The sequence below is a fragment of the Gordionus sp. m RMFG-2023 genome, chromosome 5, assembly GCF_954871325.1.
Source record: "Gordionus sp. m RMFG-2023 chromosome 5, tfGorSpeb1-WG-v2, whole genome shotgun sequence".
Classification (NCBI taxonomy): domain Eukaryota; kingdom Metazoa; phylum Nematomorpha; class Gordioida; order Chordodea; family Parachordodidae; genus Gordionus; species Gordionus sp. m RMFG-2023.
The window spans coordinates 10,919,926-10,947,692 of NC_088779.1; the positions used below are offsets into that span (position 1 = coordinate 10,919,926).

General features: G+C 27.3%; 1 protein-coding gene and 2 non-coding genes across 3 annotated transcripts in view; all 3 read left to right on the forward strand.

The window, feature by feature from the left end:
* Positions 1-19,757, forward strand: part of LOC135929265 (uncharacterized) — a 42,406-nt gene extending 22,649 nt beyond the window's left edge. The window contains exons 2-16 of the mRNA XM_065465768.1: positions 577-1,678; positions 2,027-2,177; positions 2,391-2,935; positions 8,984-9,109; positions 9,735-9,872; positions 10,695-10,790; positions 10,941-11,111; positions 11,303-11,413; positions 12,186-12,275; positions 13,263-13,347; positions 13,861-14,272; positions 14,742-14,817; positions 15,061-15,735; positions 17,968-18,102; positions 18,939-19,757. Of these exons, the coding sequence (XP_065321840.1) occupies positions 686-1,678; positions 2,027-2,177; positions 2,391-2,935; positions 8,984-9,109; positions 9,735-9,872; positions 10,695-10,790; positions 10,941-11,111; positions 11,303-11,413; positions 12,186-12,275; positions 13,263-13,347; positions 13,861-14,272; positions 14,742-14,817; positions 15,061-15,735; positions 17,968-18,102; positions 18,939-19,109 (3,975 nt within the window). The 5' untranslated portion in view covers positions 577-685 and the 3' untranslated portion in view covers positions 19,110-19,757. The remainder of the gene's footprint in view (positions 1-576; positions 1,679-2,026; positions 2,178-2,390; positions 2,936-8,983; positions 9,110-9,734; positions 9,873-10,694; positions 10,791-10,940; positions 11,112-11,302; positions 11,414-12,185; positions 12,276-13,262; positions 13,348-13,860; positions 14,273-14,741; positions 14,818-15,060; positions 15,736-17,967; positions 18,103-18,938) is intronic.
* Positions 4,547-4,711, forward strand: LOC135930604 (U1 spliceosomal RNA). The gene has a single exon (XR_010572826.1). It is a non-coding gene; the product is annotated as a U1 spliceosomal RNA (small nuclear RNA).
* On the forward strand, positions 8,423-8,588 carry LOC135930595 (U1 spliceosomal RNA). The gene has a single exon (XR_010572818.1). It is a non-coding gene; the product is annotated as a U1 spliceosomal RNA (small nuclear RNA).
* Positions 19,758-27,767: the final 8,010 nt, after the last annotated feature.

Genomic DNA, 27,767 nt, shown 5'->3' on the forward strand with positions numbered 1-27,767 from the left:
GTTTAAAAATTAATACACTGCTGAGCCCGCTTGTGACCCTTCCTCAACTAAAATGCTGCATTCATTGTGTAAATTATAGAATAAAATGTTTAATTCCTACTTTATACCTAAAAATGTTTCATAGTGCATTGAAAATATGAGTTATGTATGAGTACAAACAATAAGGAAATATATTTATGCTTTAAATTTTAATAAATTTTGATATGTGAGGTTAGCCAATAACATAGTAAATTTAAAGAAAAATAATTGTTATAATCGATCGAACAAATGTTCATATAAAAAAATTCAGATTTGAATATTTTTATATTAAAATTATTTATAAATCTTAATTTTATAGTTTAATAAATCAAATTATTATCTTTATGATTATTATTCAATCCATCCATCCCTATTTTTAAATTTTAAAGAATTATTAGTAGCACGCCATTTTTATTCAAGAAATCGCGTTCAAAAAACCCTATTGATTGGACTTAATCATATTTATATAAAAAATAATAATCATATATTTTTCTTGATTTGCATAATGTTAAAAATATTCGGATTAATAAATGTTTTTCTTTAAAATTTATGCAATAGAATTTTCCAGGCACCTCTATATCTCAATTTAAATACAAGGCACAGTCCTGTTACCAAATCAGCCTTTTCTCATTTATGTAGATTCTCATTAAACAACATCTTATAAAATATGCGGGACGTTACCAAAATCGAAACAAAAACCATCAAAACTAATGGTCATTGCACTGTCCCGCTAGTGGGCACCCCTATTTTCTTTTCCGAACGCCGTAAGACCAAAACGTTTTCTTCCTTCTCCGTCAATAATGCCTTTAAATCCTTACGGCTTAAAAGGCGAACCAAAGAAAATGATTTTGAGGAATCCGCGTTACCATTCACCACGAAGGCTAACGGAGTTAAGCTCAAACACGAACGCAATAATTGCACATGTGGCGATAATAATGAATGTGATTATAAAAACGTTTCTATTAATAAACCATCCATCTTTAGCGGCCTTCTCAAGTTAGACAACCTGTTTTACACTCCGACTATTAACCAAAACCAACCTAGAAAAACGACTCCCACAATTTGTAAATCAAAAGGTAGCCACCTACCACAACCTTCAGATTTCCGCAGTATTTCCTCGAAAAATTTGAATGCGTCTCTATCCTATTCCAATATCAACGCTTTAAAGAGTTCCCCGCGTCCGAATAAAAAGGCTATGAATGCTAATTACAAGGATAGTTGCGACAACGAAACAACCAGCCGTGCTAGAAAGTCAGCCGAACCTCGCATAAATTTCTGGGTTTACAGGAAGAATGTCTGCAATAATCGAATCGCTGATCATCGCAAGAATGATGCCAATAAAATAGCAGGTTTGCCGAAAAACGAGGATAACAAAATAATGGATGACGTTTACCGGAAATCGAACGATGATTCTAGTTTGAAGAATGACAAAACAAAGGGTGATCACGATATTTACCGTTCTTTAAGATATTCGAAGTCAAGTCGTTTAGAAAGCGTTATCAACGAAGCACCTACTTTACCATCCTTCCCTAGGCCTAATCATTTAGAACCACCTCCGCCTCCTGTCATTGCTACTCACATATTAGATTCTTCTTACCATTCGCGAGACCAATACGAACGCTTAAATTGCGATGAAACAACCAATAAGGAGAATAAGAAAGTTTGATATTGTTTTATTATTATTTCCTAATATGTAGCTTATCCGATTCCAATAAATATGCTTCGCTCATTAGTCCCACACCCTCTCCTCAAAAACTATATATTGCTCACAGCAAGGTGGTTGTATATAGTCATATATTTAAAAAATTAACATCTGATGCTAAGCTGAATCAATCAATTTTTTAAATTTGTAAAATGAATTAATGATGAATTTTATAACCTTGCTGCATTAGCACAAAATTTTAAAGTTGGGGAGGTAGGGGGGTTTATGCATTTAATCTTAAACCATGATTAACTATACAACCAATAAGTAGGTAACAAATTAATATTTTAACACAAATAAATATAGGATCGGGTTCAGAATTGTAGCGAAATGGAGAAACAGCAACTTAACCATATGCTCAGAGTTTTAGGTGATTACGACCCGCCCACGAATAATAACACCTATTTACAAAACAATTATTCAACACACCAGATTATTAAAAATTCTTTAAACATTGGTAATGATTAATGATTAAATTATGCCTGCTTTTTGTTAGAAAAATAAAATAATATATACAATGATTCATTGTAAGTTATATATAACCAAATTCTCGATTGTTTATATCTACTCTAACTTTTTTTACACGAATGTATGAGTTTTTTTGTGAAAAAATTTATTTAATCTTTGTAAAATATACTTTGAAAACGTTGTTTTTATTAAATAAATTCAGATGAATCAAACACACTTTCCAATTCCATTGAGGATTATTACGATGAAACTTATAGCATGAATCGCACCCATACCGATAGCACGAACTGTAACGATTGTTACGAGAGCAAGGTGTCAAAAGAAAATGGATTAGATAAAAGCTCCAATCCTTCCATTCATCCCAACAATAACAACATTGCAATCGGTATAAAAACTAATGGTTCTCTGCCCAGAGAGCGTAAACAAGGTGTTCTCAATCATGTCAACGCGGCTATCATAAAACAACAAACTTTGCAGAACATTGTCAGCGACGTGAATCCGGGATTCGGTCTTGACGATAATTTTAGATTGGATTCAACGAATGTCGCATCCGTTATGTCCTCTCGTTCTTTCCAGGGGGGAGATGTGCCTGAAAATTCTCCAAAATTGATCACATCTAGTCCTTACGAACATTATTATAATTATCAGGAATCTTTTTCTTCGCCAGTAAACGCATTAGCGGGCGTTAACTATGATCTTAGCGAAAATTATCCAGTTTCTATATCACCTATCAAAGAAGATACAATAGTATTATTACATTCATTCATTTTTGATTGATTTTTCTAAAAATAAGTTTATTTATGTTTATAAAATAAGTAATGAGATAGATATCTCAAAACATACAAGCCATGGTCTTAAAATTAGTTTTGACTGGAATAATGTCATTTTACAAAGTATTCTTCCACGATGCCTAGGAGTTAAAGAAAAGACCTCTGGCTATTAGTGTTAAAGCCCGATTTGGGTCGATTTTTAAAAAACGGCCCGATTGAGATTATAACCAAAATAATATTGTGTATGCTTGGTGATTTTGCTCATTGACGGCGGAAAGGTTTGAGCTTCTACTTGCCAAATCTTGATGCTTGCACAATATTTTGGCTAAAAATTGACACAAATTAGGCCTTTTATCAATACTACTGGTTACAAGTAAAATGTATTTGTCGAAATCCTGGTACAGTCAGTGATAATTATTTATAGCATAATCGTAGTCATGGTTGGAGAGGGAGCGTGGGAGCCTTCACTTCTAGGAAAATTGTAAGTTATTTATAATATCATTTTGACATAATAAAAATTACCCCCACCCCCAACTCACATTCTCCTACGCTCTATCTTCAAATAATGAATACTCAAGCGGGGAAATTGGCTTGTCTTGGACGGCGATATTGAGAGGAATTAGTAGGGTGTTTGACGTCGGTTGAGGGGAATTGCTTTGTAGAATGGATATTAGCAGTAGGGAATGAGAATATCAAGCAAAAAACAGTTTTATTGTTATATAAAATTAACTATAAATTCAATATAATTTAAAATTAACTGATGCAAATGTAATTTTTTCATGAGCTTTATATTCTTTTTTTATAAATGTAAATCAATTACGATTATAAAATATAGCTGCAAACTCATACTAACAATTTAAATTTAGTAAAAATATAAATAAAAGTTAATATAGTACATATTATGTAACAAATACAATATACCATTATTATAAACAAAAATATATTTAAATTAAGTTCGGAATTCTTTAAAATAATTGCCAAAGAAAAAATTTGGGTGGGAAAGGGGGGGGGGGGGTTAGGTGGAACTCCAACCAAAAGTCATTAATATCCTGGCAAAGCTTGTTAAATAGTTATTTCATGAAGTTAAGTTATGTGGAATTATTATAAGCTTTAAATATTATAACAATATTCTTCCTTTATATTTTCTTTTTTCAATTTACGGGATATATATTTTTTTAGACTATATGATATAACTATTTTAATATATTTTTTCTTATTAGAATATTAATAATAACGATTGAGACAAAAATTTATTATATTTGAATTTAAAATATTCCTTGGATATTCGTTTTAATTCTTTAAAAAAAATAATAAAAAAGCATTATAAATTTAAAAATTATATATTGCGCCATCTACTGGATATTAATTTATTAAATCATTTTTTAAATTATAAAATGATATTATTTTTATAAAAGTTTAATAATTAACTAATTATAATTATGAATGATAAAATAAAATATAAATACCTTTATTTATTTCAATTATCATAAAAATGCAACAAATTGGATAGAATCTATATTTACTTTAGGGAGACACTTGTTGATGTAATAATATTTTGATATATAATGGTCAAATAAATATAAACAAATTACTTACCTGGCGCAAGGGCAACTGTGATCATGAAGGCGGTTCCCTTAGTCGGAGGCTTTGCTATTGCACTATTGGTTGAGCTGAAGGCTACGATTACCTCAAATGTGGGTAATTCGAGCGCATAATTTCTGGTAGTTGGGATTTGCGTACGCGCAAATCCCTTAACAAATTAATTTAATTTAGAAGTTGATCAATTTTAATGTCAAAATAAGTCCAGTTTATCATAATATTTTTAAAAAAGCTTTCGCGATTAACTAAGCACTGATTTTATAGAGTTCGAGAACCTATTAAGAGTGTTCTTAGTAAACTTTTAATATTTTGGTGTATACTACAAACGCATACAATATGTGTTCCGCTAGCCCATGCTAATATAATGGAACTTAAGCTAGCAAATTTTGAAAATGCAATTGTCATGTTAGAATTATTCTAAAATTATATATATTTTTAAATTATTAAGAAATAGCTTTTTTTGCTCGTTTACATTTTTCAATGATCAGATATGCAATTTTTTTTTCCTGGTAATAATAATCACTGCAACAAAAAAAATTAACAATATCAATAGTTTTTATTGAAATATTTTCCATTCTATTTAGAGTTGAAAGAATCCTCTTTTCTTATAAGTGGGAATATATGCCATTGATATGTAGCGTTGAGTTCCAATTTTATTTTGTTTGCGCTCCAATTCATATTTTTTATATTTAGATAATTTGGATCTTTTAATTTCATATTATTGAATGTATCATTATTGTCGTTTGTATCTGATTCTGGAAAACAAAAATTAATTAGTCGCAGATTGAAAACTGGCTTTTATTTTTCAACAATTAATTATTATATTTTTTTATAGAAGATATCGGAATTGTAACTATCTTTTACGGAAATGCATATATTATAAAAATAACTATTACTATCAGTCGTAGTAACAATAAGTAAACCCATCAATGATGACTTAAATAATATAATTTCATTGGAAAATCTTAATATTTGTGTTTAAAATGGAAGAAATTTAAAAAAAAGAATAATTATAATAAAAATGTTTTATTTTATATAGGAGCGCCATCTATTTAAAAAAAAATTTATCATATTTTTAAATCTATGTATTAATTGTTCTATCTGATTCCAACGGACACCATCCTTTATATTGTAGATATTCCAGAGGCTGTTTCCCACGGCATTCAAACATTAATAACCTAATCTCAAAAGCTCTTAAAAGGTCCAGTATCCCAAACACCTAAGAGCCCAATCATTTATGCAATTTATCATAATAGAGAGAAAATTACTAAATAAGTGATCGTAATGAAGCCTTCTATTTACATCAAAGTAATTGCATTGATATACATGGTTTCATGTAGCAATCCTAGTAAGCCAGTATCATCTTTGTTTAACTTAATTTAATTTTTTTTAAATAATTTGTTATAAAATATAAATGCGTTATATTTTTATAAAATTGTGATTTGATATTTTTTATATGACCTTTGTTTTAAATTCGTTTTTAATAGAAATTTTTTTTTATGCTATCTCTTTCAAAAAAACGCGATATTAATTTCGCTGGCAGCATAAAAAACTCAGTAAGTAGTTTAGAGCTTAAAGAAATAGTCAAATTGATGAGGTTACATGGATTATATGATTGTTCATTTCAAAGCCAAATTATGAATTTGATATTCGCACACTTCGACTAGCAACAAATAAGCCTCAAATATTATTGAAAGATGAATAATATTATAGCTTTGAATTTTTTCAGTAAATTGATCAAAATACGCAGTATTTTTATTATTAACAATTTAATAGGTTTCTTACACCTCATTTTCGCTAAGACTGTAGCTTGAGTATTTTTAGATCTATACGAATAGTTTAAACTTTAAAGGCTACATCAATATTTAGAAATTTTCGACAGGAATTTCATCTTTATGAAATTTGATTTTTTTTAAAATCAAATGAGCATACTAATCGTGGAATCAATGGCGTAGCCAGAATTTATCCTAAAAATTGATTGTAAATAACTGTATTTTTAAAAAATATAATAACAATAAAATATAAGTAATTCTTGTTGCAATTGACGATATTTAATAAAATATAATTTAAACAATTATAATTAATAGAAATGACTATATTATCAAAATTTAAATAACTCTTATTAAATGAAATACTTTTATTAAAAATAGTATAATATAAAAAATATATTAATATTATGACTAAGAATTTATTATAATTAAGTTTTGCTTATAAAAATTTTATACCTAAGAACATATAATTTGAGATTTGGATAATTATTTAGAATCTCTTTATAAATATAGGGCTAATCCATTTAAACGGTTTTCACCGGTGCTATTTCTTAAATAGATTTTTAACCTTTTCAAAGTTGAAAAAGATCTTTTTCATTAATGCAAATACTAATCGGTAAGGTATCTAAAATAAAAAAACAATATTATGATATTAGACAGGAAATCTAAAGTGCGATTACACATGGAAAAGGCCTGCAAAGCATTTTTGGTCTCAATGAGTATTCATTTTTATACTAAATTCGACATCACAAAGTAACTTATCATACGTTCCTAATAAATCATTAGAGTAAAACTCTGAGATTTTCTTAAAATCCTCTCGCGATTCAAGTGTAATCAACAGTCAGACTAAACCGGCAAAAGAAAATAAAAGCTTGCTGTTTAATTTTACAAAATTAAACGATTTTTCTTTTAATTAAAATTTTTTAAAACTATCTAATTTGTTAAAATATAAATATATATTATTAGTTGTTTTTCTAAAAATATCTTTCGAGATATGCAGATCATATTTTTTCTCCATCCTCAGCGTCAGCTCTACTATGCCAGAAAATATTTACAATATATCATTATAGCCCAACCCCCTGTTATATATTATTTTAGTTCATATAATTTTTTAAACCATGTGATCATTTTAAATTGAAAATTCTTATTTGTTTTTTTAAATATATTTCCTTTTGATATCGTTACATATTATTATATTTCAGTTTTATAAATAAAATTATTCGCAATATAAATTTTTTTTTTATAAAAAATTAGACCCCCCCCCTCCCAATGTCTACGCCACGGCGTGCAATATTAAATCATTTAAATTTTTTTAAACAATAGTAGTAGACAAAAAAAATAAACAATCCAAAACAATAATATAAATTAATTATATAATAATGCAAAACAAATAACATTAAATATTAAAATGTCCTTTCAAAGAATATCGAAATATGTTACTAGTAGAGATTTTAGAAGTTATCTTCTCATACGCATTTTTGGGGACCGATGGTGAATTGGGGCCTACCAATTGCAGCAATTTTAGATTTTAAAAAGAGTCCAGAGATAATTAGTAGCAAAATGACTACTGCTTTATGTATGTATTCATTAATGTTTATGAGGTTTGCATGGGTTGTGCAGCACAGAAATTATTTACTTTTAGCATGCCACAACAAATGAAGCTTTCCAACTTGTCCAAGGATACCTATTGATTAGTTTTCGATTTATGGGCAAAAAAGATTTAGCCTGAGCAATATAGACCATTGATACTATCTATTAGTCAAAACCTTAATGATGCCAAAATTGAAATTCATTTAATCTCAATTTAATAATCTAAATTATATTTAAAGTGTAATATAATATATTGCTAACTGTTATAAATAATAATTGATTCATATATTTGTGCATGGAAATCAAAAATGGTATTAATAAAATTTGATTTTTTTAAAAAAAATAAAATAAATAATGCAAAACAAATAACGTTAAATTTATTTTTTATAAAAATAAATAAGCTCCCCCTTGCGGCCTTACATTCAATTATGTTTAAAATTTTATATACATCTTATTAATTAATTTAAGCGTATATTTTTAATACACTATTGTTGATTTATTTACTGGTAAACACTTGGCGCAGAGGACACCGTGATCATGAAGGCGGTTCCTCTAGTTAGAGGTTTAGACATTGCACTATTGGCTCTGCTGATAGCTATGGCTACTCCAAATGTGAGTACGCTAAGCGCACAATTTATGGGTTTGAGTGGACCGCGTACGCGCGGTCACCACCAAATTATATAATTAATTTAGAAACATAAAAACCTAAACTTTTAGAAAACATAAAATATTTGGCGTATATAAATCCAAATGCCACTTTTTAAGGTTATGCTATAAATACACAGGCCGTGTCCTAGGTTGGTTTAATACTAAATAGCTTGCTATTAGTATCAATTAAATAGCCACAAAAACAAGAATAAAGATACGAAAAATAACAATGCCACCAAATACTTAAAACATACAAATACCAAATTAGAGTGTCCTCGTTCAAAAACTTTTTAGCCTATACTTACTAAAAAGAAATTAAGTATCCAAATTAAGCCGACTTAGGAGACAGCTATAGGATAATAATTTTAATAAATTTTTCAAAAAAAAACTTTAAATATTTCAAATTTTTTTTATTTTAGAATGATGAATTTCACCAATACGTAAACAAACTAAGCAACGAACGGAACGAAATATTGAAATTCGTGATAGCCTCAAAGCACCGTTTGATCCAATTACAGGCATTGGAAGATGAAACTTTTCATCAAGTACGATAAATATATATCATCATTTTACCGAAAATTAAAAGGATATTTAACAAGGTTCTTCCGGAACCGTCAAATTAAGTAAAATTTATAACCTGAATCGATTGAGGAATGGACAGATCGAACCAAAATTCTGGTCGGGTAACCCTGATATTTAACCCTAAAATAATAACAACCCTAAATCTAGTTTGATATTCAAATTAAATTTATTGAAGTTTATAATTTCAAAAATAATTAACAAGTTTAAATTTCAAGATTGGTTTAATTTGATTTTTAACATTTAATTTTAAATATAAAGGCAAATTCTAATTTATCAAAGTTTGCTTTAGTGTATCATATATCCGTATAACCGGGTTCTTACGATGTTTCTCAACTCGAGGGTCCCCATCCTTTCAAAACGTTTTGTAATAAATTTTTTCCTTTCTATTCCCACTATCAACATTTTTGGAACATTCTGGGAATAAATATTTCTCCACGGGTAAGTTGTAATTTCCTGATATGATCATGTTTTATAATATGTAGTTACCTCATTTTATTTTCTAAATATTTGACTGTTTTTTTAATAAAATTTTAATTTATAAATATAAAATTAATTGAATAACCGACAAAAAAATTACTCAAATTATAGCTTGTATTAGAAAAAACTATGCTTGAAAAAGACCGAAATACCGAGATGGAAAATTTGTTTAAAGAACAAAGGGAAATCGGCGAATACCAAAAAATAGGAGAAGAGTATATTCAAAGTTTGGAGCGACAAAAAGATGAAGTTAAATATTTCATTAAATTTGAAATGATTAAATTTTTAACGTCAAAATCATTATAGTATTTAATATACATTATCCTAGTTAGCCTTTATTTATTATTTATTGTAATATTAAAATGTATCTAGTGCTATTAAACGGCTCGATTTAAGCGATTTTTGAAGACTCCTAACTCAATATTTTGTCTAGAAAAATATTACACATGCCTGAAAATTTTGCTCATAGATGGCATAAAGTTTGAACATCTGTTAGTGAAATTTTGAGGCTTAGTAAATATTTCCGTTTTTAAAAGGCTTAAATCGATCCGTTTAACAATGCTAGTCTAGTCGTAGGGTTTAAAATTTAAATCAATGATTGAGCATAAATCAAAATGTCTAAACCCGGTGACTTAGGATTATTATTCAAATATGTTGTTTAAATTTAAATATCTTTAGATCCCATTGCTTATTAGGATTTATTTTTATCGTATCATGTAAATATTTTAAAGAAAGTTATCATTTAAAAATATTTCATTTAATTATTAAAAATAATGAGTCAAATATTATTTTTTTACAATTTAAATGTTCTTATAAAAATGTCCCCTTGTCCTTACTAGAAAAATGACTCGTTATATTAAGAAAGTTAACATTTGTATTCTTCTAATGAACCCGGTTAAAAAAAACTAAAATTACAAAAAATATCATGCAGTGAAACCTTGAAACTACCTTTTAATGTTGACCAAAGCTTAATCGCTCTTAAGTTGTTGCTTTTAGAGGTGTCACTGTATACCGAATTATATAATAGTAACATTGACAACTTATTTTTCTCATATTTTTTTTATCCATTAGAAATTAAGGCATCTCAACAAATTGAAGGAAAATATTGAAAAGAGTAACAATAAAAAAGAATCAACAAAACCTTCCACGCATCGAAACGATATCTCGGTAATTCACCCCCCCCCCTTCTATATTGTATATTTTTATAGTTCAATCTTATTTAATCAATCCGGTCCGATAATGCTCCCAAAACTAATTTTATTCTATTTTTATTGTATTTTATATATATAATTGACTTTATAAATAAATTTGTAAAAGAGCGATAAACATGAATCTCCATTATCTGCCCTTGATGATTCACAACAATATGAAGATTTAGAATTTCAGGTTTTTGAGATGGAATCCAAGATAGAAGAAGAGAGAGAGAGGATAAAGGATAAAATCTTATCTCAAAAAGATAGATTCCTGCAAAAATATAAATATACGCAAGTTAGAATATAAAATTAATGGATGATAATTTTTGTTAAATATTAGGTTTGAATGATATATAATATTTTTCTTAAGCCTATAATATTTTTATACCTGTGCTCTAATTAATGACGCCATTGTATTTCATGCGAATGTTTTTTTTGTTATAATTAGCAAGAATTCAATAATATTATTTTAAAATTTATTTTTAGGATAAATTGGCTAAATTAGAACCCAATCACATCAACAACTTTGAAAAATTACGGACTAATATGGAAATCATAAAGGAAGAAAAAGAAAAAATCAATAATATAATAGCAATCGTAAGTTAACTTTTTTTATAACTCGTAAGAAAGAAGGAAGGAAAGAAAGAAAGAAAGAAAGAAAGAAAGAAAGAAAGAAAGAAAGAAAGAAAGAAAGAAAGAAAGAAAAATTCTTATAATAATTGTTAGAAAAATATCTTTTTGCTATTCCATTCTTAGTTTTGGGAAACTTTTTAAACAGGATTTAGATTTCATATTTCTATCATTTAAAATCCAATCTGATTATTAAATATGCATTATTTTTGATTTTTTCTTATCTTATATTCAATTATTTAAATTTTTTTTTATGAATTGAAAAATTATAATTAGCAAATTGGGGGGGGGCATAATATATTTACTTTTTTTTAAGTAAGCTTGATTTTTTTTGGAATGTTTCGTAGATTTTATGAGAATGTTTATTCTTGAAATACATTATTTTACACTTGGGAAGGGCTCGATTTTGAGTTAAAAACGGCTAACTAAATATTTTAGCCAGGGAAATATTGCCTAGGCCTCAAGATCGCGCTCTTACTAAACCTTTGTGCCATCTGTGAGCAAACAGGCTTACCTAATATTTTTCTACATAAAGCATTGATTTAGCTTTTTTTAAAATCGGCTCAAATCGAGCCCTTTAACAACAATATTTGGTACACATGACAATAATATAGGAATCGAATTGGCCTAATCAGCTGATTTCTTAAACACTAAGAATTCACGTTAACATGATAATTAAATTGTTGTAAAAATTTTTGTATCTAAAAAAAATTATCATCGAAATCTTAATCTTTCAAAGGAAACTAAGAAATTGGAATTACAAGACTCGCTTATGAAAAAATTTCTAATATCCGAGCCAAACGATTTTAAACAAATGAACGACACGCAGGTTCAAAATATTTCGCTATTATTCCTAATATATTACCCTAAACCATAGTACACCCAGGTTTGTTAAAAAGCCCGATTCGAGCCGATTTTTATTAACAACCCTATTTTTAAGCCAAAATAATATTACATAATCCTGGAGATGGAGATTTTGCTTATAAATGGCAGAAAAGTTTGGATCTCTATTTGCATTACCGCTTAATTCTTTTAAAATGAGATATTTTTCAAGATAATGGGGGAGGGGGTTGAATTGCAGATTAAATAGCTGCCTGCCTATTAAAAAATATTTCTATGTGACAGTTTGTAATTACATCCCAATTAGTTATAGTTATTTTTCGAAAAGATATAACTAATGGAGCAATTGAGGGAAAGCATTTGGGTGATTTTTTTCACGATAAATTTTATTGGATAGTTGTATTGTAGGTGCTCTCTTCGAAGTCCTTTAACGTAATTACATTAAAATATTTTCTCAAAAATTTAAATTATAGTCATTTAAAAAATTGTTAACTTATTTATTCTTATTTGTTTATAATAATGATATATTTACTCATTTAATGGTAGGTTAAGAGGGGTAGCAGGAGGAGGGTGTACAATGATATTTGCAATACTAAAGCAAGGGATGGTAAAATATATACACTATAGTAGTGTTGATAAAAAGCTCGGTTTGGGTCGATTTTTAAAAGTAGTCCGATTAAGATTTTGGCCATAATAATATTATCTAGGCCATGAGATTTTGCTCATAGATGGCAGAAAGGTTTAGACCTTCAAATCTCGAGGCTTACATAATATTATTTTGGCTAAAATCTTAATCAGACGATAAAAATCTACCCAAATCGGGCTTCTAACAACACAACATTACATTAATACTTTTTAAAAATTAACATCCAAGTTTAATAAACGTCTTTTCAGATTTCTTTTTTGGGTCCCTTTAATCTTATTATCCGCAATGTTTCCGGCTTTTATATACATTTATATATATATTAATGTATAGAAATCTGATCATTTGTCGCCTAAAAACAATCTTGAGTCACAAATTTTCAACAAATCTCAAAGCCTAAACCGATCTCCGCTTAATGGTTTAATTTTTTTCTATCATTTATATTTGTTACTTTTTTGTTGTTTGAAAGGAAATCGCACTTTTAATTTTAAAAATGTAGCGGTTCATAATACTTTGCCCTAAGAAGGAAATGAAATTCTTAGAGAGAAAGAATGAAAAGTAGAAAGTAATAATGGAAGATAGATAGAAACATGGTTTCTCCTCAAAATAATCTAAAAATAAAAAAATATGACAATTTTTTTTAAAGCTCAAAACTAGACTTTGAATATATATATAAATTTTTCATGATTAAATCATAAAAAAAAATTTTTTAGATCTTCATTTTGGTTTATTTTCGATAATTTTTGCTCAAATTTTGGAAAAAAATCCTCAAAAGCTTATTGAAGATTTTTTGAAACCAGAAAAGAAATGAAGAGAAAAAAAAATAAAATAATTTGTTATATCTTGTATTTGTTAAAAGTTTTATTATTACATAACTATATCATTATTTCAATTTTATTGCTATCCTATCAAAAATATCCGCATAATATAGCTTCAATTACAAACGAAGAACCCCTTTTTCAAAGCCAAGTTCTCAATAATAAATTGATGGAGACGAATCAAGAAGAACTCTTGAGGAAACGTGCTTCCGAGGAAATAAAACATTTTTGGAAGAATCTCGCCTCTTCTCCACCCCACAATAACCATGTTTACCACTTAAACGATATGAATTATTCTCCCTGCAAAGACAACTCTCTCCTTAATAATTCAATCAACGGTTACGATAAAAAATCAAAACCGAGAAATCGTAATCACACTCATGAAAAAACTAGTCTACTTTGTAAACCTTTGCCCGAAAAGTGTGCCAACTCATTGTTGGATTCGAAGATTGAAGAAGTCATGTTATCCTTACAAGGAATTCGAGGCATTAAATACCCGCTTCATTCGCCATCCAATTCAATTAAGTCAGTTTTACATATTTTAGGTCCGGTCAGGTCCGAGTATTTTTTTTATTGATTTTAAAGCTTAAAAATAAATTTATATAGTTTCTAATTGCATTATGTTTTAGATTTTAATATTCTAATTATTGAACATTTTTAAATTTAACTATTGTTCCTGTCTTAGAAACACAATTATGCTTTTCTTTAAATTATTTTGGTTTGGAATTTTTTTTATATATAACTTCCTGTAATGCTTTTTAATTTCATACAACTTTATATAGATTTCTTATATTTTAGAAATAAAAATAATTCTTAAAATATTAAAAAATATATATCAATCAAATGTTAAAAAAATAAAGTAAAACATTCTTTTTACAGATTAATACGTTTTACACAGTGTTTTGATCAATAAATTGATTCTAAATGTAAAATATTAAAATCATTATAATATAAAAATCCATAACCACTAAAATTTAACTTTATTAATGAAAAGATTTAATCATTCAATCGTAAATGGAAGAAATACAAGGACTTCTTTATTCAGAAAACTTTCACAAGAATCTAGAGAAGTATATAATAAAATTCAAAATAATATTTAATAGTCAAGCTTAATATTATTATGCAAAATTTTATTGAGCTCTATAAATTATCAAAAAACAAAATTTTTAAAATAACTTTTTTTTAAATTTTTAAATGTTTTTTTAATAAGGCCTTTGCAATTTACTCGCAAATTTTTTAAGTATTATATTATATATATATATACTATAATCAGTCTTGTGTCATTAAGAGCCAAATGAGTTTTTTTTATTTAGTACAGAGAAAATCTTTCCCTCATGTCCAAATCACTGATTGACTCAACGACCATCGATTCTCAGCAACAGCTACTAGATACAACGAGGCCATCTCATTGCGAAAATAAGGACTTTTCTCAAACACAAAACGATAATTTTTACGATTTTAACACTCTGCCACTAATTCACTTAGCCTCGACCTCTACACTTAGTAGCCTGTCTCCACCTTCTTCAACTTCCAACTCTTCTAACAAGGAGACAGTTAATCTTAGTAATAGAGAAACTGCAAAAATTTTATTATCTTCAACCAATAACGTATCAAGAAAAAATGTTAATGTGCTGAGCCCAAGCGCTCATCTTCTTAACGATTACGATAGCAAAGAAACAGAAAAGAGTGTCCAATTGCCTTATAACAACGATTATTTTAATCAATACTTTAGCAGTAATCCCTCTATGCCACACCTTTATCAAAGATCTGGCAACAGTTTTAACAACAATAATTATGATGCCCATCAAAACGACCCTGCTCGTTTTAACGATTTAACATATGCCTCGAAAGGAAGCTGTAATATTGCAATTACTCGTCCATGCATCACAGATTTAGTGAGTTACGTGAACAACATAGGTGGGCATAGTTTGGAGAGGCACGAAAAGTTGATTGGTGTCACTAAGACTTGTGCTAGGGGATATTTATTCGTAAAATGATTATTTATTGATTTTTTTTTTCTGTTGTCATTTTATATCAAGATCAAGAATATTCTAAGCTCATCTCAAAGCTATAATATTGAACTTTTTGATTTTATTCACACTTTCAACAATGCTAAGAAAGTGTTTAATGTTTCAGATACTTATTATAATCCTCAGAGACCTGCAGAGCTACCATTTGCACGGCCCAACCCGGATTTTTTTAAGCGGGGTTTATATTTTCAGGCCCGGCCCTGATTTTTAATATATTACATTTATTTTTAATTTTTACAGCTAATAAAGGCGATTTAAAATTTTCGGTTTTAAAATATACGGCTCGGCTTTAGAAAAAGACGGCCAGCGGGCCCGGATATATTTAAAAAATAACAAATTATCATTTTAAAAATATCAAATCATCTTTATATTATCGGAACGGTTCTACAGTTCACTTATAACGTTTTCTTACAATAACTACCATTTTTATTTGTGTTCCAAAAATCTTAAAATAATTTATGAGGGTCCCATGTCTAATCATAAACCTCATAACCTCCACTCCCTTTTGATTTTAATGAAAAATTTGTGTGATATACACAATTCTAGCATTTTATCTTTTATGTTTCCTGAAATATTAGGGTTCAAAAGTGCAAAAATCAACCATTTAAACTTTACATTTATCAAGCTAAATATATTAATTATAATTTAAGTATAGGATGATTAATTTATAGGAAATTTTTTTTATGATGGTCATCTTATTTTCAGTTGTTTAAAGTTTTTTTGAAGGACTTGTTACCCTTCAATTTTTTTTGGAATATTTTTTCTAAAATTCGTTTACCAATAAAAATAAATAAAATTCATGTATCCGTATTGATTCAAAAAATATTGGTAGTAAAAAATGCAAACAAAAAATTATAGATGGCGTTAAATTTTTAAATACAAATGCGAGTAAATATTATTTATATTTATTACACATTATATATGTTTGAACATAATATTACATCGGATTACATATTTATTATTATATTAAGATGATATTCCTGATTTCTTATCGTAATTTTTTATTTTGTTATTGATAGAATTAAAATATTTTTAAATAAATTTAACATAATAATTTTAGAAATAATTGAATGCCCGATTAACTAATGAGATTTCTTGAGATGATAACATATGGTTGCAATAGTTAATGGGTTGAAATAAAGAGAACAGGATACTAAATTTTGGTAAATTCAAAATGTTATCGAAAATTTAAAAGTATACTGATGAGTGATGACCCTTTACGGTATATAAGTTTTATCCACATCTTAAATTGTTCCATTTACTAATCCTAACTACCATTGCTATATTTTCTCATTTAAATTCGATTTTATATATATTTTATATATATTTCATATTTATCATATACTATTTTGATTGATGAGATAACCTGTATGGATTTGAGTCCCAGTTATGGCCTTTGTAAAAGAATATCCCTGAAAAGCAATATCTTCTCTTTGATAATCTTTATTTTTGAGGTATTCAAATTTTTTTAAATAGTTTTCTTTAGAAGGTCAAAGTATGATTTTTTAAATCTAGCTTTTGAAGAATCGCTCTCCGTACTAATCTTTTCAATCTATCTTCAATGCCACAGGTATGTTTTCCATGAGCCGTGAGAAAAAATGGCATCCATCTGAATGTCAAAGTCGGCATTATGATAACACATGCTTAATACATTTTTATTTTTATATTAGAAGAAAAGTTTATCATCATTTTGGCTTAGACATAAATTTACCGATTTTAAATTGAAATCGCAGTTCAAATAACATAATTCTCCTTCCCCAACTTTCCTTCATTTTAATAATAGGCTACTGGTAGTTAAATTTAATCTGAATATTGTTCCTATGGAATTTTTTTGGAATAAATCTAGTATTGTTAAAACTCCCTTTCGCAACTATAAATTTTCAATAACGATTCATTGGGCAGATATCTATTTATTTCTAATAAATCATGCTTTTTTAAAAAAAGTCTTCTGTACCCTGACATTGATCACAATTGCCAAATTATCCTACAAAATATCTAACTATACCGATATTTTTTTTTATAAAATTGGTATACATTCTATAATAGTGCCTGAAAACATATCTAATTAATATAAAAAAATTTAAGTTCAGGTTAATTCTATTGCCGTTTTATTTTTATGTTTATGGCTCACTTCAATTTTCTTTTGGTCAATATGCCCAAAAGATGTTATATGTTAATTTTTTTAAATAGAAATTAAGCTTCAAATTTAAGATATGGCAAAAACGGTGGTTTGTATTCGATAAACTTAAACGAAACATCACATACTACGTTGAAAAATCGGAATTGAAGCCGAAAGGTGTCATTTATTTCCAAGCCATCGAAGAAGTATTTATTTGTTTATCCTTTTTAAAATAAATTCAGTAATATTGAAGAAACTTGTAAGACTTTGAATATTTTTTTGATAATTTGTGTAAGTCTTTGTAATAAAATGAAGGAAATATTGAATTTATAAATAATCATATTTTACAGGGCCCCTGAAAACGGGAGCATATTATACTATTTTAGGAGTCAACAAATTTTGGTTCTTGTGCATTATTTGATATTTTTTTGCTTTGATTTTCTCGTCTTATGGCTAAAGTTGAGATTACAACTTATAAGATGTGGCGTAATTATATCATATCCTAAGCGAAAGCAATGTGTAATTCGAAGTTTTCATTAAATAAAATAAGTCAAAGGACGAAACTTGAGATGAATTCTGAGTTGAAATAATGGATATCTGAGAGATGTGAGGAGTTAGTATCACTGAATTTTTCTAAATTTCTATTATTTGAGTGGGTGAAAACGGGGTAAGGTGGGAGGGGGTGTGGTAGAATGCCTATAATAAATAAATAAATATAGCCCCAATTTTACAAACAATTTTATTTAAGCTTCTTTTTAAAAATTTGAATATGTTTTTTGCATCCTGGGTAAAATATGATGCCTAAACGACTGTTTATCTGGGAAGGGACGAGTCTCGGGCTTACGTTTAACTTTCTCTAATGGCAAGGCAATGGTATAATGATTATTGTGGACGATGGTCATTGATGACTGTTTGTTAGATCACGCTGTTTTTATGAATTATAGAATGAATTATTTATATTATTAAATTATTCTCGTATAAGTTTAAAATGTTATACAAATGTCAAATGATAAATATCTATATAATTTATTTTAAAAAATAGGTTTACACAGACCATGCTTCGAGTTACAAACCTCCCACCCTTGAAACATCCTTTTGCTTAAAGACTTACGAAAAATTATACTACTTATGCACAGCTTCGTCAGAGATTTCAAGAATATGGGTCGATCTACTGAGCCTAGGAATCGAAGGGCGAAATGTTTACAACTCTTAAAAAACATTTTTATTATAGTATATATGCGCTATTTTTTTAGAGGAACTACTAATTATTTAAACAAATATTTTATATTTAAATATATTATACCTTTGCTGGGTTATAGTATTACCCTATCCCCTAAAATTCATATAAATTTTTTTGAGTGAGCGACTTAATTTGAACATCTATAAAAATTAGAGCAAATCCGATCATGCCCTGCAATTTTTTAAAATTCCTTTGTTATAATATAATTATCTTAACATTTTATGTATTCTATATATTTTGCGTGAACGTGCTGCCGTGAATATCACTAAATTTGCACTCATTTTGTGAAAAAACTTGTTTTCACTATAATACTAAAGGTTTAATGATACACCTAATATTTGACAAATTTTATATAAAAAAGATATATGATAATATTCTATAACCATAAATATCTGATAAAATGCATTTAGCAATCGTTTATATTAAAAAAAAACTAAGCTCAAAAAATTTATAAATTTATACTTTTTGATTACGGGAATTTTTACTATTTTTTTTAAAAAAATATATAAAACAAACAATTAATCCCTTTTTTTTTATATTGAAAAACGTTTTTATAACGGAATATTTCTTACTTTATATTCCTATATAATTTTTTTATATATTTATTTTTACCTTGTGACATTATGATACAACAAATTTTTACTTTTGAATACATAACATAAATTATAATAATATATTGTTTGTAAATTATAATAAATAAAAGAGTATTATGACAATTTCATGAAGATTTTTGAGTTGATATAGTATTGGCTGAATATTTGTTTAAATATTCACTATTTATGAATAATTTAAAATTAATAATTATGATGTAATGTTTGTTGGGAGTGATATATTAAGGTAAAACATCCTCTCTTAAATAGGATTTTGGAAGTCAATCGAATTGAGCCTATGATTTATAAAGAATAATTTTTTGAAATATTTTATAGCAAATAGCTCTCGGACTCGGACCTTCAGACTTAAGCGTGTGTCAGACGGATTTAATATTTTTTTTATATAATCATTATGCAGGAGATTGATTTTTTAATTTGAAATAAATATAAATTCATTGTAAATTATAGGTTTTTTATTCTCCTCATTTATTAGTGGATTGGGATTAAATTGATATTGGGCTTATTAATCAAATTTTTTAAATTATCCCACTTTTTAATATCTCAAAGTTTATTAAAATAAAATTGATTTACAAAAATATAACTACTTTTTATATTCGATTTACAATATTTTGATATAATTTTTATGTTGAGTGGTTCTGGTTAGATTACTGGCTTAATTATTATTTTTGATTAAAATTTCTTATAATCAATCTTATTAAATTGATTAATTTTACATAAATCCAATACCTATAGATAGTGTTTGCAGTGATCCAGTTCGGTTTCACTTGACTATTGGATTCAATGGGACTATCCGATCCAACCGAAGACCTATTAAAAATGATAAAAGTTTACTATGAATTGCTTTTTAGGAAATGTATATGTTCATGAATACATAAAACATGATTATTTAATGCCTAACACTTTATAATATCTCATTCATCGTTACTTTTTTTATTCTTCCGTTTCATTCATTCGTCAAGTAATTTAATATATTATTAATGGAAATTGAAATCATAGAAGGTTATAATATTATTGAATCACCACCCTCAGCCAAAGAATAAATATATTTAGAAAATAGTATTTGTAATGCAAATGAAAAAAATTTATAAAATTCAAATTTGAAAATATGTTAAAGAATTGTATAAAATTTTTGAAAGGATAATTCTCGGAAAACATGTAAAATATGTCTCCACATATTTCCAATTCTTCAAGCACAAGTATATTATGCATATATATCAAATTGAGAGCTCAAAATTTTAAATAAATGAATAAAAATTTCATCAAATAAACCTACTTATAGTTATGATTAGGCTGGAAACAATAAAAACCCAAGATTAACGAAATATTGTATTGGTATTGGATGGGTAAAAAATGGAATAATTTTTGATTTTTTAGATGATAAATTAGAATATTTATTTATAAATCAGTTTTATTTTATGACCAAATACCTATCACATTCAAAAACGAATTAAATATGCTAATCAAATTGATTTAAATTATATTCAATAAATTTTTATTGGTTTAATCTTTTTGTATAAATAATATTAAAAATGATTTGATGATATAATTAAAATATTGGTAATTTAACACATTTCATTTTTAATAAATTTCATGCAGAGTAAAACTTTTATAGCTTAACAAAAAAAAATTCTTAGACGGGACAGGATGGAGAGAGAAAAAAAGTATGAAGTAAAAAGAATCAATGGAAAGGGAGAAGAAGGAATGGAAGTGATGAATAATGGATGGCTGATAGGAAGGAGTGATAAAATTCGAACATGAAAGAAAAAATAGAAGTCGAGAAGCATAAAGATTAGAATTTAATTTTGTTATATTTTATCTATTATAAAATTAAATTTTCTTTCTCCTTGACCTTAATTAGTCAAAATTATTTGTAATTTTACATTATATTTTCACTATCATAAAACTTTATACAATTCATTAAGATATGTGAATCAGAGACCTTCATGGGCCTTAATTTTTTGACCAAGCCCGGCCCAGGCCCGCAGTAAAAAAAATTTTCAGGCCCAAGTTCGGCCCTGCTCATATTTAATGTTAAAAAATTTTCCCAAGCCAATGATAAGTTTCAAAAAAATTTCCCAAGCCCATATCAAAAAATTTAATTTTTTTTTATTTAATGAAAATAAACAATATTTAAATATATGTTGTAATAATTAGAATGTTATTGTATTTAATTAAATAGTGGTATATATAAATTTAAATAGTTACGGAAAATAGTTATTTTTTATATATAAAGTTAAATATGAAAATTTGAATATGAATAGGACGAGATTATATGATGTAAATTTTAGTAGTATAAATATCAGAGACCTGCAGGCCCGGCCCTACCCGGCCAGGCCCGGGTACTAGGGCCGGGCCATATTTTAAATTTTTATAATATACCCGGGCCGGGCCTGAAAATTTTTTTTTTTAAAAAACCCGGGCCGGACCTGAAAATTTTTTTTTAAAAATACCCGGGCAGGGCCGGGCCGTATTTTTTTAAAAAATTTATACAACATGAATTATTATATTCGTCAATTAGATATGGTTATAATGATTATATATAGTTATGATTAATATAATGTTTGGTGAAAGTTAACACTAGCTAACACTCATAGTATCTATTACATAATAAAATTATAGTTTTTCTGCCATGGAATAAATACGCAAAGGATTAAATACATTTTTATTAATATATATGTTATATTTTTTATTAAAAATATCATTTTTAAATTTTTTATAAATACATAGTATTTGTAATATACTATTTTGTTGTTAAACGGCTCATTTTGAGCCGATTTTTAAAAACGGCTAACTAAGTTTTTTATCCAGAAAAATATTATGCAAGCCTGAAAATTTTGCTCATAGAAGGAGCAAAGGTCTAGACATATAGTATCGAAATTTCGAGGCTTAGTCAATATTTTTCTGGCAAAAATATTGAGTTTTAAAAATCGGCTCAAAACGAGCCGTTTAACAATATAAGCTAATATACTTGCTTATTAAATGATAATACTCGCCGAAAAATATGATAAAATACGAAATAATGAAATTTTTAAATATACCAAGTCGAATATAATTTTTAAAATTCCGAGACGGGCCTAAAAAAAAATTTTTTTTTAATCTAGGCCGGGCCGGGCCCCAAATTTTTTTTTTAAATATTCGGGCCGGGCCTTAAAATTTTAGTAGACTTTAATTTTTATTTTGCTTTTTAATATTTGTTATATTAATTTATAATTTATTTAATTACAATTAATATTATTTAATAAAGTAATTAGTATTTAATTTATTTATTCTATATTATTTGTATTCTTTAAATTCTCATATCAAACAATTTAGGCAATCATTTTGTTTACAATACTGAAATTTATTATTATCAGAAGAAAAAAGTCAATATTTCTTTAAATTAGCAACTGTTTTAAATAATTTAAATTTAATGATTTTAGGCCCAAGTCCAGCCCAAGCCCATTAAAAAAAAATTGTCAAATCCAGGCCCGGCCCATGAAGAGCTCTGACGAGAATAAGAATAATTATATTATTTACTTAGGAATTTTAAGTTATATTTTCTCTAACTAGTTATTAATTAATTAATAATTGCTTCTTCTTCTTTAACATAAATGGCAATTTATATAATATTGTAATATCACACGCACACAAACAAAGTATACCATATTGTTATAAACACAACCAAAGATACACAATATTGATTACATAAGACAAGCATAAACATATTAATTTGTATTAAAATTACTTAAACAAATTTCCCTTATTGTAACAATGATTACCATAAATCAGACATATGCGCGATTACTTACTATTAATGTATATAGAAGAATTGAATTTTGAGAAAGAGCAAGCATAGAAACGAAACCAGAAAAAGAGACGTTAAAAGACGAAGGGTAGTGGTGAGTAAAAGAATTGATAACGATGTAGGATAAGACAAAGGCTGACAATGGAACAAAGGGAATTGTTGTAGTTGAAATATGATAATGACGAAAGAGTTAGAGCATTGATGTACAAGTACATCAGATGCGGGAAGTATTGAAAAAATAAAAATCTGGAAACTAGTGATTACAAAGCTAGGATTTGGGTTGTAGGGAAATCAATCTGAGAGAGAGAGTAGAATGAGAGAAACACGGAAACAATGATGAGAGATGATGGAAATGAAAAAGTATCAAAGGATGGGGACAAGGCGAAATAAAGAGGGGAGATGTCATATATGAAGATATATGTAGTGTTGAATAGAATGAAGAAAAGAAAATTGAGGCATTCATTCATTATTATCATTATTCCTGATTTTTAATTATATTTTTAATATTTTAATTTGAATATTCTTTTAATTTTTGATGTTGATTTGATTGTACAATAAAGATTGAATATATAATCAGGTTAATAAATATATATTATACATATGATATATAAACATATAAATAACCTTAGTGATAGAGTGTCCTGATAAGAGCGGATATTTAGGGCTCGAATCTTTAATAGATAATTTCGAGTCTGATATAAATTTTTCTCTGAAAAAACACATATAATTATTAACCATCTTAGTGATCAATGTTACCACTGTTTATGATATCTATTTTATATGAAATAAAGAGCTCATAAACCAGCTATTTTTAAATATTATAAAAAAAAATATCCTCGAGCTTTATTTTCTGGAGATTTTTTTTCAGATTTTCAATTTTACTTAACATTGATAAAGTTTTGTTTACCATTTGTAACTAAATTTTTCAATGCGAGCAGCCAAATGTTTAACAGGTACCAAGAGCAGCGTCTTCGTAAGAAAAAAAGTTCTGGCAATTGGCTTACATTTACTCCCCACTTCCAAACAACTTTTTACAATATGCACCGCCCAATAGAGTTCTAAACCAGTCGGGAAGGTTATTAAATTTTAAATGGGGGGGGGGGGGGTAATTTGAAATATTTTCGGGCGAAATAAGCAGAAAGGATTTATATTTTTTTATAAAGTGAAGATAAAATAAGAAAAACAAACCAATAAAAATAATTTTCAACATTGAGTGGACGGGGTAGACAAATATTTTAGAGAAGAGTGAATTTTAGAAAAAGGCGAGCGGGCGGGTTAAAATTTTTAAACAATAGGCGGGTAAGCATTCGGGTTAAATATGCCAATTTACATATTTATACCTGTAGCCTCTCCTGGTTAAGAAATTTTTCTAACATCATAAAACGAATATTTAAGTTATTTGACACAAAATTGAAATATATGATTTCATTTGAAAAATGGCATATATACAAAAATATAATTATTAAAAATAGATTAAGAATATGAGAATTGATATATAACTCAAAAAAATAAGTTGATTTAATGATTTTACAAATATAATGTTGTTGATATAGTTTAATTGTGTTTGTATAATTTTTGTTAAAGATTCAATTATAAAATATATGTAATTAAAAAATATTTATAACTAAATTATAATTAATATTATGATCATAATAATTGAGCGTGTAAATCTAATAAAATTAAAACGTTAATATAATGTATTAACTTTAAATTAATTGTATTTAATTTTAGGATACAATTTACTCAATGATATGGCATTGATTGGTTATCGTAAATGTACTTTCGATGAATATATAAACATATTATTGTTAAATTTAAATTATCTTTTGATCTTTTCATTTTGTTAAAATAAAATTATATTCTATTCTTATAAAATCTTATAAAAAAAAATTTGTTACTAGAGTACATAGGTACGAATAACTTAATTAAAATAAAAAATTTCTATTACCCAATTAATTTAGGGAGCATTAATTACATAACTTTACTTGATGGTTCGGAGAAAATATTTAAGGATATCTCCAATATTTTCTTACATCGAAATAACTTTTACACCTTAAAAGGGGGCGGAGAAACTAGATTTTTTGATCAATTAAAAAGTATTTGCTTACTAGGTAATTTTAAATCTCCTGTTGATAAACTTTTAAGAGACATTTTCATCTTAGGAGTAGGGTTGTCCGAGTTAGATAAAGAATTTCGGTCAAAGTATACCGAAGGCAATATCACTTTTGAACGTGTGTTTAGTGATCTCGCTGTCTTCCAGAAGTTAACAAAATGATTAAACATAAGCCAACACAAGGTTTCAAATACATGTATTTTAGGAATAATAGTTATAATAACGGTAATAAATTCAGTAATAATAATAGTTATGATGCGAACAAATTAAATTATAATAATTATATTCCTAATAATTATAAATCTAGTTTTAAACCTAACTTCATACAAAAAAATGCGGCAAGTATTACCACATATACCAAAAGATTGTCGAATTTATGCCATAAAGATGATTCTACCAAGGACATCTCGCTTGTCATTTCCTAATAAAGCTACCAATGACGCAAAAATAAATGGTTTCCGGTTTACATTAGAATTTGATACCGGTGCTGCGTGCAGTGTGATAGATGAGGTTGCCTGGAGACGTATTGGCAAACCATCACTATAGCCTACGTAAACTAGTAGGGTATAATGATATTAAAATCGAAATATTGGGTAAATATGCAGTAAAAGTCGATATTTATTTGTTTGGGGAGTTAAAGGAGATAATTATCTTATTTTTGGAATGCTTTTTCTGAGTTGGATAAACTTTTAGACGTAGGCGTTATCAAAAAAGTAGATGGAAAAACAAATCAATCACTTGAACTACGCCAATGGTTAATATCTTAAAGAAATCCGGTGCCGTGCGGATATACGGAGATCTTCATTTAACAACCAACAAATGTTGGGCGATAGATAACCATTTACTACCAACTTTCGTCGACCTGATAAATAGGATCTCGGGTGGTAAAATATTTTCGACAATAGATCTAAGAGATACATTTTTACAATTCAAAGTTAGTTCAGAATGTATTTGGTAATTTAGACTCATGTCCGTTATTACCGTTACATAAGAATCTCTTTTGGGTTGACTAGCACTCCTATAATATTTCAGCGCTTTATGCAAAACCTATTAAAGAAAATTACTATGGTTAGTGTATTTTTAGACGATGTAATAATTGCGGGTGAGAATAATTTTGATCATGTAGTTAATCTAGAAGAAATATTAAGAAGATTTATTAGGCTGGAGCTGGACTGAAAACGAAGACCGATGAAATTAAAATTGGAGAAAGGTTAGTCACTATTTGGGTCATGCTTTTGATGAATTCAGAAATTACCTTCCAGAGAATAAGATTATTGCGATGAAAAATTGTAAAATTCTTCAAATATGAAATAATTATCATTTCTTGGGATGGTGAATTACTATGAGTCGTATACAAAATTTACATTCTATTTGCGCGCCTTTACACTGACTAATGAGCAGGGGCGTCGCTAGCATTTACAATCTCAGAGGGCTCAACTAAAATAAACTTTATGGGGGACTTCGCCCCATACCACCAATTTGCGGGTCTTTGCGCTTTTGCTCGGCCTTCGGTCGGGTTTATATTAATATATAATATATTTTTAAGATTTGCTAACATGGAACAATTATTCTGAATTTCATATTTTATCATATTATGCATACAAAATAAACTAGCATATAAATAATTAATAATACAAGACATTTCTAAATATTTTTTTAATGTAAGATCTATTTGTTACAGTATAAAATATTTTCGCTGGTATAAAAAAATTTTTTGCAATTGTCATAATCTTTATTTTTAAAATTTTTTGAATTTTTTTGACTCAAATGGGTTAAAATATATTTGTAAAAATGTCAAATTTAAATTTCATGAAGATGTACCATAGGTAAGTGACAATTGCCATAATCGTTATTTTAAAGATTTTCAATATTTTTATAAGAAATCATTCAAAAAAAGATATTTTGTTTAAATTTTATTGAAATAATTCAGAAAAATCACAATCTTCGTTCTTTAACTTTCTTATTTTTTTATGAGATATGTGTGGTACCATTTGGCGAAACAAAAAAACAAATGACAATATTTATGCTCATAATCGTTGTCCCTTTTATCTTGCTTAAAATTTGATAAAAATATGCAAAGTGTTTACAAAAGAGAGTTGTAACTCATGTTAAATTCTAAACTT